Below are 15,395 nucleotides of genomic sequence, written 5' to 3'. Positions count from 1 at the left end.
CCGCTGAAAGGAGCCCGGCCACGTCTCTAGAAGCATGGATCAGATTGCCTCGCAGTCTCCTCTGGGCTGAACGGCCCCAAGGCTCTCGACCTTTCCTCATAAGGGTGATGCTCCGGGCCCGGAACATCTCTGTAGCCCTCCGCTGGGCTCTCCCCAGCGCTTCCCTATCGGTCTGGAGCTGGGGAGCCCAGAACTGGGCACTCAGCACGGCAGAGCAATGGGGGAGAACCTCCCTCAGCCCACTGGGCACGCTCTGTGTAATGCACCCCGGGGTCCCGTAGGCCTTCTTGGCCACAGGGGCACACTGCTGGCCACCAGTACATTCAGGTCCTTCTCCAAAGAGTGCGTCTTCCAGCACATCTGCACTGATACGTGCAGTTATTCCTCCTCAGGTGCAGAACTCTGTGCGGCCCTTGTGACAGCGCAAGAGGTAATGGATGTGAACTGGGACGTGGGAAGTTTCATACAAAAATGAGAGAAAAAAAAACTCCTGTGACAGTGTCAGAGCTGTGGAGCAGGCTGCCCAGAGAGGTGGTGCATTTTCTTCTGGAGACACTCAAAACCCTGGGCACTTTCCTGCCATAGGGAACCTGCTTTAACAGGGTGTTGGACGGGATGATCTCCAGAGGGGCCTCCCAACCCCTACAGCTCTGTGATTCTGTGTGTGAGGTGGAAAGGAGGGCAGTGCTTTTGCAGGTGTGATCTGATGATGTGAAGCGGAGCCATCCCTACCCCATCCCTCTTCCCAAAGGGAGAGCAATGCAGGCTGCTTGCCGCACTTTAGGCAATCAGCTTTGCTAGGAGATTGCTGCAAATGAGGGAGGCAAGTAGGGTGAAACTGGTGAGGTAGCTTCAGCAGCTGTGCTGTTGGAAATAAGGTCTGAAACGCTGCTTGTCTCTAAAATGGCAAAGATATTCTCAGTTCCCTGTGCGAGACTCTGCAAGAAAATCCAACCTGCCGTTCCCCACGAGCTGGTGCAGGTGCTGTTTATCAAGGTACAGGTGAACAGGACAGCGTGTCCAGCTGAAATTTTGGGTGCAGAGCCGCCCCTGAGCAAGCACCATTCCCAGTCAAAGTGGCAGAGCATGTGGTGAAGTTATACAGAAGTTGTCTTTTGTATTATGTCTGCTGCTGGGGTTTTCCCACTGCAAAAAGATAAAAAATCATGGATATCAGCGGTGAAAGTAGTGGGGAAAATGGGCAAAAATGAGCTGCTCTTAAATGCTGCATCACAGCAGCATCTGAATTTCAGAGGGTTAAACCATGAAAAGTCAATTTTTTACAACTTTAAATGGTAAATTTTCAAAAAATGCCTGCAGCAGTGGTGCGGGAAGAGGTTTTGAAGAGGACAGAGGCCAAAACATGCACATGTGTATGCAGAAATAGTGGGGTTTTGTGACACCTTGGGTTTGCCCCTCCTGTTGCTGTTGGAGGTGAATAGAATGTTAGGCTGTTGCCACGGTATCCAGGGGGAGTTGAGTGCATCTTCGTGTGGAGGGCAGACGCACGTCTGTCTCCTGCGGCATTTTTCATCCTTTTTTCGGATACTACTCAACATCCTCTGCTTTTACTTCATCGGGAGCCTTAGAGGAGCCTCTGCTACAGGGACACAACTTAAACTCCTTGTGGGTTGTGTGTTCCTACTACAGACGCGTAGCTGAGCTTTTTTTCCCTCTCTCACTCTTACCCGGAGTGAGAAAGCTTGGAAACATCAGAGATTTTTCAGTCTTTTTCTGAGTGGTCGAGAGAAAACTCATCTTGCTATGGCCCGAAAACATTATAAAACATCCAAACGTTCAACTAAGTGTAAACGGAAAAAACGACATTCTAACAGGTACTGGGTGCTCTGCTGAAACTGGGGGGAGAGGCACTTCTCTTTAAAAGCTGCTACTGGTAACGTAGTCGGGTGTTTAACCTGTGTTCATCTCTGAGTGGGGCCTTGGTGCTGCGTCTCTGCAGAGGGTTGGAGCTGGAAGCCTTCCGCTGAAGGCCCGGTGATGAAAGTTAGTTGTTGCTAAAAAAGGGACGGAAAGACACAAATGTTGTTGTTTTCTTCTTAACTTAGCCTTCTGAAATATTCAATATGCTGAGTAGAGATTTGTTTTTTTAAAGGAATAACTTGCATTTAATACCTATTCCTTGATATTTTCTGCCTGAAGTTAATAGCATAGTAATGACAAATATCTTCTGTGTTACATGAAAGATGCAGTTAAGGATAAGTTATTCTGGGGGTTCCTGATGCGGAAGGAAGATGATCCAGAAGGGATGAGGCTAGCAGGGCTTGGAAGTGTAATAGTTGGAATTGTTTTTATCAAAGAAGGACCAAAGAGTCCTTGCCATGCAGAGCAGAGCGTGGCATGACAAAAACACCATGTAGTATTTTTGGAAGCAAATAGGAGAAAAAATATATAGAAACAAGCTATCTATTCCCAACGTTAATAAATAAGTAAATTGCTGGACTTTATCTTTGTGTCAACTGGTGTAGTACTTCAGCTACTGCTTAGTAAGGAAGGGTGCAGCTGAGAGTGATTGAAGTGACTGGCTCGCAAGCGCTGAGTTAGCAGTGAGTTATTTATGTGGGTGTACATGCGTTGCTTTTGCACCTTATATTTCCTGTCCTACTTAGGCTTTTTTTTTTCTCTGCAGTTCAGTGTAGTGAACTCAGTTGGCTTAGTAATCTTTGGCGTATTTGTTTCCTTGAGGAAAGAGGCAAACCCGTATGTTAACGAATAATTTTTGGTTGCTTGTAAAAGACAGAAAGTATATACTGAATGGTGGAGAAAGTGGTCTAATGTGTTTTTAGTGGGTGAATTAACTTTCTGCGCCTGCTCTGCTGATGGCGAGCAGTGGGAGACGCTGCGGTAGCAGCAGCCGCGTGTTTCTGCCTGGGCTGATCCTGGAGGTGCTTGGAGGGGAGACCACTGGGATATGAGAATTAATTTGGGAAGTTTGGGTCCTGGGAAGGGACATGAGTCTCTTAAAAGCTCAGCTGCAGTTGCCAAATGCTGATCTGTTTGTTTTTTTTTTTCCCCACAGTGTTCAGCCACCTCTGGAAGAAGATCCTGACCAGACTCAAGCAAAAAGGAAAAAATTAGGTATTGCACATTACAGAAGTAATTAATATGCATTTTTTTTTTTTTGTTTTTGTTTTTTTTTTTTTTTAGGTTTTGTGTACCTTAGTAAGCTGGCTTTTGTTCTTCAGCGTAAAGACTGAAGTTTTGAGCCATTCTCTTCATTGCAGTCATCTGTGTAGCCAATGGCCTAAGGCTGTATTGTGTCATCTGTTCTGGCTGTGGCAGGAAGGTGTACTTTTACTGCCAGCAGGAGATGCCCCACATCTCTCTGGCCGTGAGCCCATCCACATTAGCAGAGGGAGCACTCCAGTCTCCATTCATGGTGTTTCACATCACTCTGTTGAAAATAGCTGTGCTCCTTCTGAGAAACTGCCTAGGATCTGGGGTACAAAGAAAAGCACCTTTAAAGTGATGGCAGGCAGAGAAAAAATGGGATTTACGAGTGATGTGAGTTAATGTGTTTGGAAAAAAATTTAAAAATTTGAACAGGAGTCAGCTCAGTCTGTATCTGAAACGTGCGGCACGAGAAGTTTGAAAAGGAGACAACAGAGTGCTTGCTTTGATGAGGCTTTCTCTGGCACTCCCCCCACAAACTGTTTACAGGTGAAATGATGCAGCTGCATGCAGCTATGTTGCTACCTCAGTGCCTGCTGAGTGGATCATGGTTTAAGATCAAAGGTTCCCTTTTTCAGTCAGATAGAGAGGGAGAAATGGATGCTTTTTACGCTGCAGGACATTTCCTAGCACAACTTGTATGGGGAGACGTGGAGCTTTGTAGTTACTTGCTTGGCCGTCCATGCTTCCCCTAATTTAATACTGAACTGTTAGTGTGCTGTTCTGGTAGCACTTAATCTCGAATGCAGCCCCTTGTTAGACAGCCCTGGCTTGTCAGCATTTGGAAATGCTGTCTGAGGGGTTGTGTGTCTGTGCTTCTTTGACACTGACAAGAAAATTCATTGATAAGTGTGGTTTCTAGACCTCAGCAAACTGTTTCTCTCCAGTAGTTAAGAGCAACATGTAATACACTGCAATAGTACATGCATATGTGGAGGGGGTGAGGAAGAGAAATTGCTCCATGTGCTTCTGCTTTGAAGAAGAGAGCTCCCAAAAGAACAGTGTTCTGGCAGAACTGGCTGGCAGGTTTGCAGGTTAGTCACTGAGCCTTGGCTCTGAAGAGCTGCTCAGTGAGCCACCTAATGCAAAACTTGCCACTGGCTGCTGCTGGCAGAAAGGTATGTCACTGGAAATGAGCTGTACTATGCTAAGTGGGAGCAAGGAGATGGATTTCTTTTCATGTGAAAGCCCTACTTCCCTTGTCAGTTGTGTTCTTATATGACCTGTCTCTTTTTTTTTTTTTTTTTTTAAGTCTCAGAGCTTCCAGGGGAAGCTGGCACTTCTGCTGAGGTGAACTTGCCAGCCAAGGCAGCAGATGAACACTGGAAAATTTCAGACAACAATGTAACTTCAACCACAGAGATCGGAGAAGAGGTTAGCACAGATTTTGAAGGCAGGCAATCATGGTACTTGGTAAATTTGTGCGAGACAAAAGGAAGGAGCTTCTCTGCATAATGAAGCCTGTACAGCAGTAGGTTCTTCTTTTCTATTGGTAGCAGGCGGCTCCTGTTGGCTGGGTTTGCCTTATTCAAGTTCTAGCTCTTGTAACTGAGGAGCTAAATGTTTGATATTTTCCAGATACTTTACAGTCTGTAAAGTCAGTACTTTAAATATCTGTAGTCTTACTGTGTTCACAAGTTGTTACTCTTAAGGGATGAAAATGCATCACCTTGCAGGAAAACCTGCATAGTTCCTGTGGATAAAGGTCTTTTTGCTAAGTTTGTTATCCATCAGTCCATGTGAGGTTTCCTGTAAAACTTTGATTCTGTGAAAATAAGCAATGAACTGTTGCACTCCGTAGTTTGGTTCAAAGCTGCAGTGTTACTTTTCTTATAGCCCCACTAGTATAGGAGAAGAATAAGAAACTGCCGTGCTATATTTGTTCTTGAGAGAGTTACTCTCTTTCACTCTTTTACTTTGACAAAATTTATTTTTCTGGGGCCAAACTCACATTTCAGCGTGGCTAGGAGCTGAATGAGGAGAACTCAGGGTTAGGCTCATGTTGTTTTAATCACTGCATGTATGAGCTCCTGTATTTTAAAAAAAAAAAAAAAAAAGAAGTGTACTTGTCAGACATCTTGCAAATATTTGCATTTTACTACAATCTGAACCAGCATATCGTGATCCCTGAGTCATAATAGAGCTGCCTACATTCCAGGAATATTATGTTTGCTTGTATTTGTATTCAAGTTATACTCACAGTGACACTTTTGTGTTTTTATTCAAGACACAGTCCACTTTTTATGACGCTTCAACTGAAATACCGACAACCCCTGTACTGGAAAAGCTGCAAATTGGTAAGGCTGACATCAGGTCACTAACTCGTTTCTTTTTCACCCATCCTTCTGTACCATGTGACCCAACTTCAGGCTTACATACAGATTATTGCAGGCACAGTATGCAACATCTAGAAATACTGCACATGAGCTCTGTTTCTTTCCTTTGTCCTTGCCTTGCTTCTGGTTTGGGACCAGACATTTCTCTTATCTCAGCATTAGTACCAGAGCTGCCTTGGATGCACGTCTTCATTTCTGACATGTCCACCACTAGCATGTCAGAAGTAAATTGTTTTAAAAACTGATTTTAGGTAGAGAACCCAATAACCCTTTTTTATTTAATGTTCAGGGTGGCAGTAGTTTGTGTGCACAAGTTTCTCTAGTTGTCAGTATGGAAACCTGAAAATATTAACAAAGTAACATAATGCAAATAATGTTAGGGTGCAAGAGAGAAGAATGAAGATTATTTGATTGGTGAAGCTCTTTACTGTAAACTCATGAAACTTTGGTTTCTTTTTGTAGTTACTGATGTAGCTTGTGTTCTCGTTACAGATCAAATGCCTTGTGAAACCAGTGCTTTCTTTAATAAGGCTTCACCAGCCCTTTCTCCTGTGACAATTCCACATGTGAGGTAAAAATCCTTCAATTTCTTTAACTCTCTGTAAAGACTTACCACCTTTCACTTTCATTCTTGAGCTTCTTGGGTATTGTTAAACACTTGTGTCGTTGTCCATGTAGTAATAGTTATCCAAATTATTCTGGAACTCCACCCAGTTGCTGTACTGCAGTGAGATATCCAGTTGCCTTTTTTTCCCCCAAACAATCTTAAAATTTTTCTTTGAATCCAGATACTTCATAGACATGGGAGATTAGATAAAGGTTAATGGGCTTTATTAGAAGAAGAGGCTTTGTGAGGTAAAATCTTCTGTATTGACTCAGGGCTTGGGCTGCCTTGGAAATGGCCCTGAGAGTACCTGCATCGCTTGTGCAGATCAAATGGCAGTGTATATTTGAGGCAGTTGTTCTGATTTTCAGTTTTACCTGTGCATACTTTCTCACTAATTGGTTGAAGGCAGCAGGTCTTCATCTGAAAGTAATCAAGTAATCAATCTCGTGTCAAAACAGTTGTTGGTTGAGATTGACTTGTAGGTGCTTGTTTGAATGTTTTCTTGATGCTGTTTCTTTTGCCTTTGTTATTTTTAGCACAAACAGGAATGGCAAACGCTACACCAAATCTACTCCAGAAGACACTTTAACACCAAGGCCACCCATTAAGGAGCACCCTGTGCCAGGGCCTTCTACTTCAGGAGTAGGCAAAACGGGGAGGCCTCACTGCACCGTTGAGGAGGTATGTGGCTGAGAAAAGCTTTTTGAAATTAAACCACTCAGTAATTACAACTATGAAAACACTGAGAGGTCCTTCCCTGTCCTTCCAATGTCTGAAGCAACTATTGGAAAATATGTAATAAACTTAGATTTCCTGGACAAAAACCTTAAACTGGAGTCGTGGAGAAGCAGGCCACAGCAAGCAGTGAAGTATGATTAAGATATCCTGGGGACTCATAGCACACAGTCATTATGTATACTGACAGGAATGCATATTAGCCTGAATTATTTTGCAAGAGGTGCAGACCACAGCTGCAGATAAGAGGCCCACATTTGAGGAAATGGTTGCAAAAGAAATCTTGAGAATTGCATTGGGGCACCAGTTCTTCCCACAGGGCCAACACAAAATGAATATGTGGGAATTCCTGGTAAAATGAGCTTCAGTATTTTGAGAGCAACCTGTGCAGTCTGCACTAAATCCGGATAACAAGTATTTGCTTTGTATGCAGTGATTCTGATCTGTTCTTTTTTTGTTTGTTTGTTTTCCCCTCCATTCTACTAGGATGTTCAGAGAGAAGAAAAAGAGAAATACAAACAACTCTTGAAACTACTGAAGGACAAATATGCTAAATACCGCCCTACTCCAAAGCCGACAAGCTGCAAGTAATTAATTATAGGAAAACTGAACATTAATTTTTTTTTTTGTAGCCTTTGTACATGGGGAAGTAGAGGGAAAATGCAACTTTTGTACCCTCAGGGCTCTGGACAGCATCCCAGGGCAGGTCTTTGCATAAATGAATCTTTAAAAGCCCTTGAGATGCTCTCCCCTCCCCACATTCGCTTCCTCCCAGTGTAGCATGAATGTTCCATGAAGGTTTGTTAGCTTTTAGGGATATGTTTCTCTCTCAGTAGACTAAAAGGAGGAAATCTCAGTCTTGTGTACAGAACTCCTGTCCTTAAAGCAACCTACAAGAGGTAACTTGTAATTCTGATTCATGTGTACCAGTGATGAGTGTGTTTGGTATCTCTGTAACTGTGTCAAGAGATTGCACAAAGTTAACCACACCAGGAAAAACACAAAAATAATAGAAGCTGTTAACTCAGTGGGATAGTTGCACTTCAAAGCTTTGTGCAAGGGGCCTCACTAGAAGATACTGATGCCAAAATGGTGCTGAAATAGCAACGTGCCTTTCTGCACGGTAAGATAGTAGGAAATGCCATGTGAATGCTGTGAAACATGGATTGTTAGCAATGCTTAGAAAAATCCCAGTCTCTGGGAAACACAGGGCTTCAGATCAGAATAGCATATCGTATTTAAACATTCTGGTGCATGAAAATTATACAGAAAACAGCATTTTGTGTAATTTTAGGTGCATCAGCATTAGTGTTTTAGGTTGGATCAAGCCGCTGCTTTTGGCATCTAATCCTCCAATCATTGGTTATCGTAGTTTGGCACATAGAGCAGACCTGAAGGATGTGAAGGAGATTCCTTTCAGATAATGCCAAACCAGGAGTTGTTTCTGCAGAGCGCATCTAATGCTCTCCAGCTGCTGATGAGCATGTAGCTCCTCTGGTCTGAGGAGGGCAGATCTCAGCTCAGGTGTCCCTGAAATGCTTGTTGTGTGCACGATGTACTCACAGTGACAGTATCACCTTTAATAAATAGGTTGAAAAGGCTCGGTCACAGACTGTGACAAAGAATGCTGCCTTGTCCTATAAAGTACAGATTGCATACAGATTGGTATGTACCAATAACAAATACTGTGCATATGGAAATTCTCATTATTTGTTTTTTTTTCTGCTGCACCGAAGTGTTCAGACTTACTCCAGAGAACCAGAGGTAGTTGCAGATTACCTGGAAGAACAAAATCGCTTAGGGGATGCCTGTCAACATGTAACACTAGAAACTGGTGAGTGACCCTGCTTCATGGCTGCTCTGTTTTATAGCTAGGCTTACAAAATAGAGCATTTTTGTAAGTCTTGAAGCTATATTCTGTGCTAAAAAGTCTGTGTGTAAGGAGATCTAAACCAGCCAGAGCTGGTATAGCTTACATCAGCTCTTAGAACAAAATGAGCTGTCTCTGGAAAGAAAAGGGAGAGCAGGAACAAAAACAGAGATAGTTGTTAGGTGAAATGGCTTTGTAAGTGAAAAGCTTTGTTTAAAATTGTACCTTCACGCCGGTACTGTACCAGAGATGTTCTTAGCTTCTTAGCAGAAGTAACTCCGCACTGTGCAGGTGAAGCCTGTAACATTTGGCCCTTTGTACTGGTGGAGGAGGACAGGTTGGTGTGTATGTACCCTTAGGTTACTTCACTCGGAGTTGTGACAATGTGTTACTTTTTAATCCCCCTTTACATGACTGTATCCATGGTATCAGAGCTTCAACACAAAGCCAGAAAATTGCTTCTTTCCTGGATTAGCACAGCACCTCTCTTTATAACAAGTTAGTTACTATTGTAGATCATCTTTTCTGGTAAGCTGAAGAATGTAATTACTGAAAGTGACTTTAGATCTGGGCTTCAGAGCTCATACACTTTCACATAATATTCAGCAGGCCTGTTTGCCAGAGTTTAAACTTCATAACCTTGTGGTCATTATTGGCAGCGTTGTTGTTAGGGATTTTTTTTTTTGTCTTTTCCTTCACAATCTGAGAGTCATGTTTGCCTGATCCTTATTAAATGCTGACTTCTTTTATTTCTGTTGCTTTTTGGTGCAGATGGCAGCAGCTCGCGCCACTCTCCGGAAAGTGATACAGCCAGGTAGAGTCTTGGTTCCTCTTTGGTTTTGTTCTGTGTGTTCCAGCAGTGACCAGAAAGAGAATAATCGTACTTATCTCAGTGCTGTGGCACAGGAGTAGCTAGCTTGTGGCTCTGGAATTGCTTGCAAGCCAGTCGTGTCTCAGATATAGCTCATACACTAGAGCTGTGCTGTGTGACACGGGGGTTGTGCTGGCATCTTTGCTGGCTATGTCAAGTACTGTGCTGCGGAGAGCAAGCCAGCTGAGGGTGGCAGTGACGGGAGAACCGAGTTGTCCTTCCATTTGCAAGGAATCAGTTTGCACTTGTGGTTTTCCTTCTGCCAAACCATCAATGAGCTGACGTTTCATTTCTTTGAAACAAGGATCCTAAAATATACAAGAATGAGAAACCTTGTAAAACCTGGTGGAACCGAGGCAGGTATTGTAACTTGCAGGATGCCTTGGGTTTGAATACGAGATTAAAAAAGAGGCAGATAACCCACCTGCGTAAATGATTGAGAGGGATTTTGACCAGCAGATTTCTTCTGCGTGAAGCACCTGAGCAGCAGCAGTGTGAGTGCAGAGGGCTCTGTGTTGCTGAAGGAAGCACAGTTTTGGTTGCAGTAAGCACAGCCAGTGAGAGATTTTTGTGTGGCGGTCTGATCTGTGAAAATGCATTCCTTAACCAGAAGATGGGTGTGTAAGAATTACACAGGACAATATTGCTACAGCCTGCTTCTCTCTATTTCCTTTTGCAGGTACTATACACCAGCAGAAAAGGAAGACGAGACAAGAGAAGAGAAACAAGCCAGTGCAGGGGTAAGCTTGTTATTCAGCTTCTTGGGAAAGAAAATACAGCTATTTGCAATCAGAAATTTTTGCACTCTTTACTTGCATATATTGTTGAGTAATGTATTCATCTCACATGCTTTTCTCACGAATGTGGGAGCATTATTTGATGAATGATGCTGTAACAAAGGATTTCCTGCTGCCATTAATTTTGTTTCTGGACTGTTATGAGCACACAGTGCTTTTTTAATTCTTCCCCTTTAGTCTGTTGGGTAAAGCTTCAAAACCATTAGTACACAAACTTAGTTGACCTACAGTGTTGGACTGCAGTATCTTTAGTCCTCTCCAGTTCTGTGGGATAGGAGTAAAATCTTTTTGACTTTAATCTCTGATTGGAACTGAGATTGCTAATAATTTTAACCATAGAAATTAATATTTCAAAATTACTATCTCAATCTCAACTTAATTCCTACATATGGAGGCTTTGCTGAGCTTCTTAATGCTAGTTCAATACAAACTAACTTTCTGTCTCTCTTGCTTCCATTTGGTGCACGGTTTGAATATGGTCGTTAATAAAAGTAACTTTGGAGTTTGCTGGTTGGATGTATATTCAAAATATACTTCCGATTTTATACATGAACAAGACTTTGTTATCCCCTAGCAAACAAATTTGTGCTTGCTTCCTAGCTTCACTTTCTTTTGTCTGATAGAAACAGTGTGGGGATGCATTCTCAGGACAGGTCTCATTTCAGTTGCATCCGGCACCTGTTTTCTCCAGCGGACCATGTGCCCTTGATGTGGAAGAAGAGAAATTCCCGGGATCTGAAGGAACAGTCGAACACTTTCCTCCGCTCACAGAGGTACCATAGTTGTCAGACTGTTGTTCAAATTAGAAAGCTGTAAAACATCCATGGGTAACTCCATTTTTTTTCTCGAGCCTTTTTTTGCTGTGTTAAGAACTTGCATTTCACCAGTTATAGAATGTCCAAAGCTGTGACTTCACAGAGCAAGGGTTGGCAGTAAAGCTGATTTTAAAGGGTTTAATACAATCCACACGCTCCTTTGGTTCTGCTCACGTAAGGGTTTGTGGTCCATGTTTAACAACTGCTCTCCAGAGCAGTATTTGGCTGCACTGATTCCTTGGAGTTGAAGTCCTGCTGATGTAACTGAGCACCTTCTTTTCACTAGTATGTTGTACTGACAAACCTAGTGGACTATTTGCATAGGGAATATCCGTGCTACAACAGTTTCACGCACAACTGAGACTCCTGAGTGCATGGCTCCAGTGTAGGTACCTCACTTCCCTTTGGAGCTTTCCACCTTTAGGTTCTTTTAGGCCCCTGACTTACATACCTTGGTTTGAAAAATGCCTACTGTGGTGGTACTCTTCTTACTCAAGCCTTCACTGAGCAGACCTTGTTTTGGCTGAAAGCTGCCCACAGGTTGGTGTGCTCACAGGTCCTTTCTCATTCAATTGCTTGCTTCAGGACATGGAAAGAGAGGTCATGGCTGCGTTGGGCAAAGGTAGACGGGACGAGATCATGAGCAGTGCTTTCAAACTAAGGATCACCCGTGATGACATCCAGACACTGAGCGAGATTGAGTGGCTAAATGATGAGGTAAAACTGGTTGCAGCACAGTGATGTTCCTGTTCTGGATGTATTTTAAAATGTCCTCCTGTATTTCTTGTATTACACGGATTTCAGAAGTTAGTCTTCTGGAAGCACCACTTCTCTGTTTTTTTTTACTTTTTTTTTTAATTTGGTGAGCGGTGTCTTATTTTCCATCTCACGTTTACTTTCTACCATACAGGTCATTAATTTCTATATGAATCTTCTGATGGAAAGAAGCAAAAAAGAAGGCTATCCAGCAGTCTATGCTTTTAGTACTTTCTTCTATCCCAAACTTCTTTCTGAAGGCTACAGAGCAGTACGAAGATGGACTAGAAACGTGAATCTGTTCAAGCAGGACATCATTTTAGTCCCTATTCACTTGAGAGCACATTGGACATTAGTGGTGAGTCACGCTGGATTTCTTTTTCTTTTTTAATTGAAGGATTAAATGGGTAGAAAGCAAGCAAGCAAGAAATGTCATTCAGTTTTTGTTCTGTTTGCAGAATAGGCTTGTGCAGTGTCTAACTGTTACTTTTCAATAACAGGTCGTAGATGTCAGAAAGAAGACAATCACATACTTTGACTCATTTTCAAAAAAAGGAGACAAGATTTGTGAAAATATATTGTAAGTAACTGCTCGGTCAATGCTTTTATGTTGTGAACTCTGAGAAGGTTTGTAGATTTTTGTATCTGTCACACAACCGGAGGCATCCACTTTTTTTGTAGCTAGGGAACAGAAGCAGTTCTCACATCATCCCCTCCATCAAGGGGAGTGATACATGTCTGGGTTCTGCCAGTTTTCTAGTATGGGCACGTACAAAGCATCACCATGAAGTATGCGATAGCCCCGTGGCACAAACACGGTGCCTTTGGCCAAGCTTTACTCATTGCTAACATTGACTAGAGGAAAGCATTGCAGAAACACCAGCGTGTGTCTGTGAAAGGAAATGTGTTGTCCACAGGAGGCATGACATTCTTCCATGAACTTTCTTAACATACCCTTTTTTTTACCTCAACTAAGCAATGAACTTATGCTTCCATGGAAGTGTCCTGGTGTCTCTGGTCTCATCCCTGATGGATAAGTGCTAGCTCACAGACTGTCACTGTGTGTGCAAACTTAACATTTGAATTGTTCCTCCAAATGCCTTATGGCAGTAAAGATTTGCTGACATTTTATTGTCCTGCCATTCGGCTCCCTGTGGTCCTTCAGCATCTCTTTTTTGTTGGCCTAAAATACAGAGATGAAGAGTTGTTTTGTTTTATTTTAAACAGCCAATACCTGGAAGAAGAAAGCTGGGAGAAACAAAATGTGAAGCTGTCTTCTTCTGAGTGGACTCATCACAGCATGGAGTCACATGTATGTGAGCACTACTGGGATTTGAAATGTGAATCGTAACTCCTCATAACAAATGCCTTAACACTTTCTTAATAAGTCTAAGCTTTGAAGAGCTTCCATAAGCACCTCATGTTTGTCAGGTACCATCTCAGGCTGCAAGGGCGCTAGGAAGCCATGCTGGGATGTGAGGCAGTGCCTCTCCTTGCTGGCTGAATGCTTTGTTTTTCTATTAGTCTGCCATATTAGGGTGGATCTGGCCTTGCGCCTTTTTCACAAGTTGAATTTAAGAATCTGTTTAGCTGTTGTCAGAGAACAGAGGCTTCCAAAAGCAGGTAGGGCTTTGAGATGATTATTCTCCTTTGGAGTGTGAATTCTGGCAGGCAATGAAGAAAAGGGTTGAGCTGATGTCTTTCAACAAATTAATAGCAATAAGCAGCATCTAAAAACTCAGGAGACGTGACACTTGTGCTGCTCACAATGCAAACCAAAAGACACCTTGCAGGGTGGATTGCTGCTACCCCTGCAAGAATTTGGATTATAACATCCAAGCAAAGGAAGCAGAGGGGAGTGAAGATGTGGTTCATTCGGTGTATTCCTTGTGTATGGAAGGTGTAGATGGGTTGTGCTTGTAGGTTTGCAAGTTTAGTGTATTGGTGGTGGTGGGTAACGCATGCTAGCTCCAAACTGCTTTTCTTTGAAGACAGAAAAAAATCTCCACCTTCTTTCCTTTCATTAGGAAATTCCTCAACAATTGAATGGAAGCGACTGCGGAGTTTTTATGTGCAAATACGCAGATTATGTCTCCAGAGACAAACCCATTACCTTCACACAGGTGAGAGAAGTTACTAACAATTGCAGATGAATGCACACATAGAGGAGCTGGGGAGGTCATGCAGCTGTTTATTGTGTCTAGGATGGAAATTTTGTACCTTTCTCCATTTGTGGTATGTAGCACAAGGGCTGGAGTTCCAAGTGGCCTCACTTCTGTACATACAGCTGTATGGTGAATACAGCTGTATTCACCATCCTTAGGTCTGGTGTCTGCTTCTTAGGCAAACCCATGGACTTCCCCTTGGGCAAGATTCTGCTGCCGTTGAGTTTTTGTATCTTCTGGGGAAATCGCTTTAACCCTTAGACTGGTTAAAACATGAGTTATCTTCTGATGTAGTGGCCTTTTACTAAAGAGCTTGTAAGCTGTTGTTTATACTCAAATGAATCTGGTTTTGTTGGGTTTCATCCATGTGGCACCAAAGCGGGTGCGAGACACGACAAGCCATGTTGTACTCACAGTGGCCACATTGACGGTGCTTAAAGTGAACTTGATGTGAAAGAATGCAATATGTATTTTCTGTCTCTTTGTGCTTTGTATTTAATGGATTTTTCTTTTCTTTTCAGGATCACATGCCTTACTTCCGCAAGAGAATGGTGTGGGAAATAATTCACCAGCAGCTGCTGTGAGACATGAACCGTCAGAGGAACACTGTGATCACCTTGCAGTCACTAACTCATATTTTATTATTTTATTAACTTCTGTAATGCCTTAATTGGAAAGGCAGCAAGCACTCAAATGTTCTTCTTTTAGGCTATAAAGTAGTGGTTAATTTTTTTTCTCAATTTTGGAGACAGTAACTCTCTTTGGAATGAGCTAATGCGCCTTGAGTGAAAGTCTGAAAGTTGGCTGTGACTTCGCCAGGGGAATGGTTGAGAAGAAATGGTGTGAACCTCTGTCACTGGGATGGAGGGCTCGCGCTTCGCAGCACACGTGGCCACGCTTATGGACAAATGGGACTCTCAAGTCTGGTGGTAACAGTTGTGGTAGCCAAACTGATCTCCCCAAGGACAATGTGCTTAGCTGCTGTTTCTTCAAGGAGAGTTTTCTTCTGTTTCTGGAATATCTATGATCTACTTGATTCCTAAAACTGGATTTGCGATGACCATAGAAAGGGGAAAAAAAGAGTATTTACAATCTTTTGATTTGTAACAAATCCGTAGTGAAGCCCCTGTAGTTGGGGTGGTTTCGTTTTTGTTTTGTCTGCAGGGATTTATCTAATGTGAAAAGAGAAGTATTTATTTTGTTTGTTTATTAAAGTAAATATGTAATTTATATAAAGAGCCTTACTGGAAAGAA

General features: G+C 42.6%; 1 protein-coding gene across 2 annotated transcripts in view; it reads left to right on the top strand.

The window, feature by feature from the left end:
• Positions 1–15,395, top strand: part of SENP2 (SUMO1/sentrin/SMT3 specific peptidase 2) — a 15,854-nt gene extending 459 nt beyond the window's left edge. The window contains exons 1-17 of one of the 2 annotated variants that reach the window (XM_021393886.1): positions 1,214–1,835; positions 3,038–3,096; positions 4,442–4,563; positions 5,417–5,486; positions 6,018–6,096; positions 6,669–6,813; positions 7,354–7,454; positions 8,604–8,701; positions 9,509–9,551; positions 10,288–10,348; positions 11,071–11,178; positions 11,806–11,937; positions 12,131–12,334; positions 12,477–12,556; positions 13,204–13,288; positions 14,004–14,099; positions 14,663–15,395. In XM_021393886.1, the coding sequence (XP_021249561.1) occupies positions 1,765–1,835; positions 3,038–3,096; positions 4,442–4,563; positions 5,417–5,486; positions 6,018–6,096; positions 6,669–6,813; positions 7,354–7,454; positions 8,604–8,701; positions 9,509–9,551; positions 10,288–10,348; positions 11,071–11,178; positions 11,806–11,937; positions 12,131–12,334; positions 12,477–12,556; positions 13,204–13,288; positions 14,004–14,099; positions 14,663–14,725 (1,617 nt within the window). In that variant the 5' untranslated portion in view covers positions 1,214–1,764 and the 3' untranslated portion in view covers positions 14,726–15,395. Of the gene's footprint in view, positions 1–1,213; positions 1,836–3,037; positions 3,097–4,441; positions 4,564–5,416; positions 5,487–6,017; positions 6,097–6,668; positions 6,814–7,353; positions 7,455–8,603; positions 8,702–9,508; positions 9,552–10,287; positions 10,349–11,070; positions 11,179–11,805; positions 11,938–12,130; positions 12,335–12,476; positions 12,557–13,203; positions 13,289–14,003; positions 14,100–14,662 lie in introns of those variants that run through there. The other variant, XM_021393885.1, reaches the window with a different exon arrangement.

Source organism: Numida meleagris, chromosome 4 (genome assembly GCF_002078875.1).
Source record: "Numida meleagris isolate 19003 breed g44 Domestic line chromosome 4, NumMel1.0, whole genome shotgun sequence".
In the NCBI taxonomy this organism is placed as follows: Eukaryota; Metazoa; Chordata; class Aves; order Galliformes; family Numididae; genus Numida; species Numida meleagris.
Note: the sequence above shows the minus strand (reverse complement) of the source record. Positions and strands in the feature narration are given on the sequence as shown.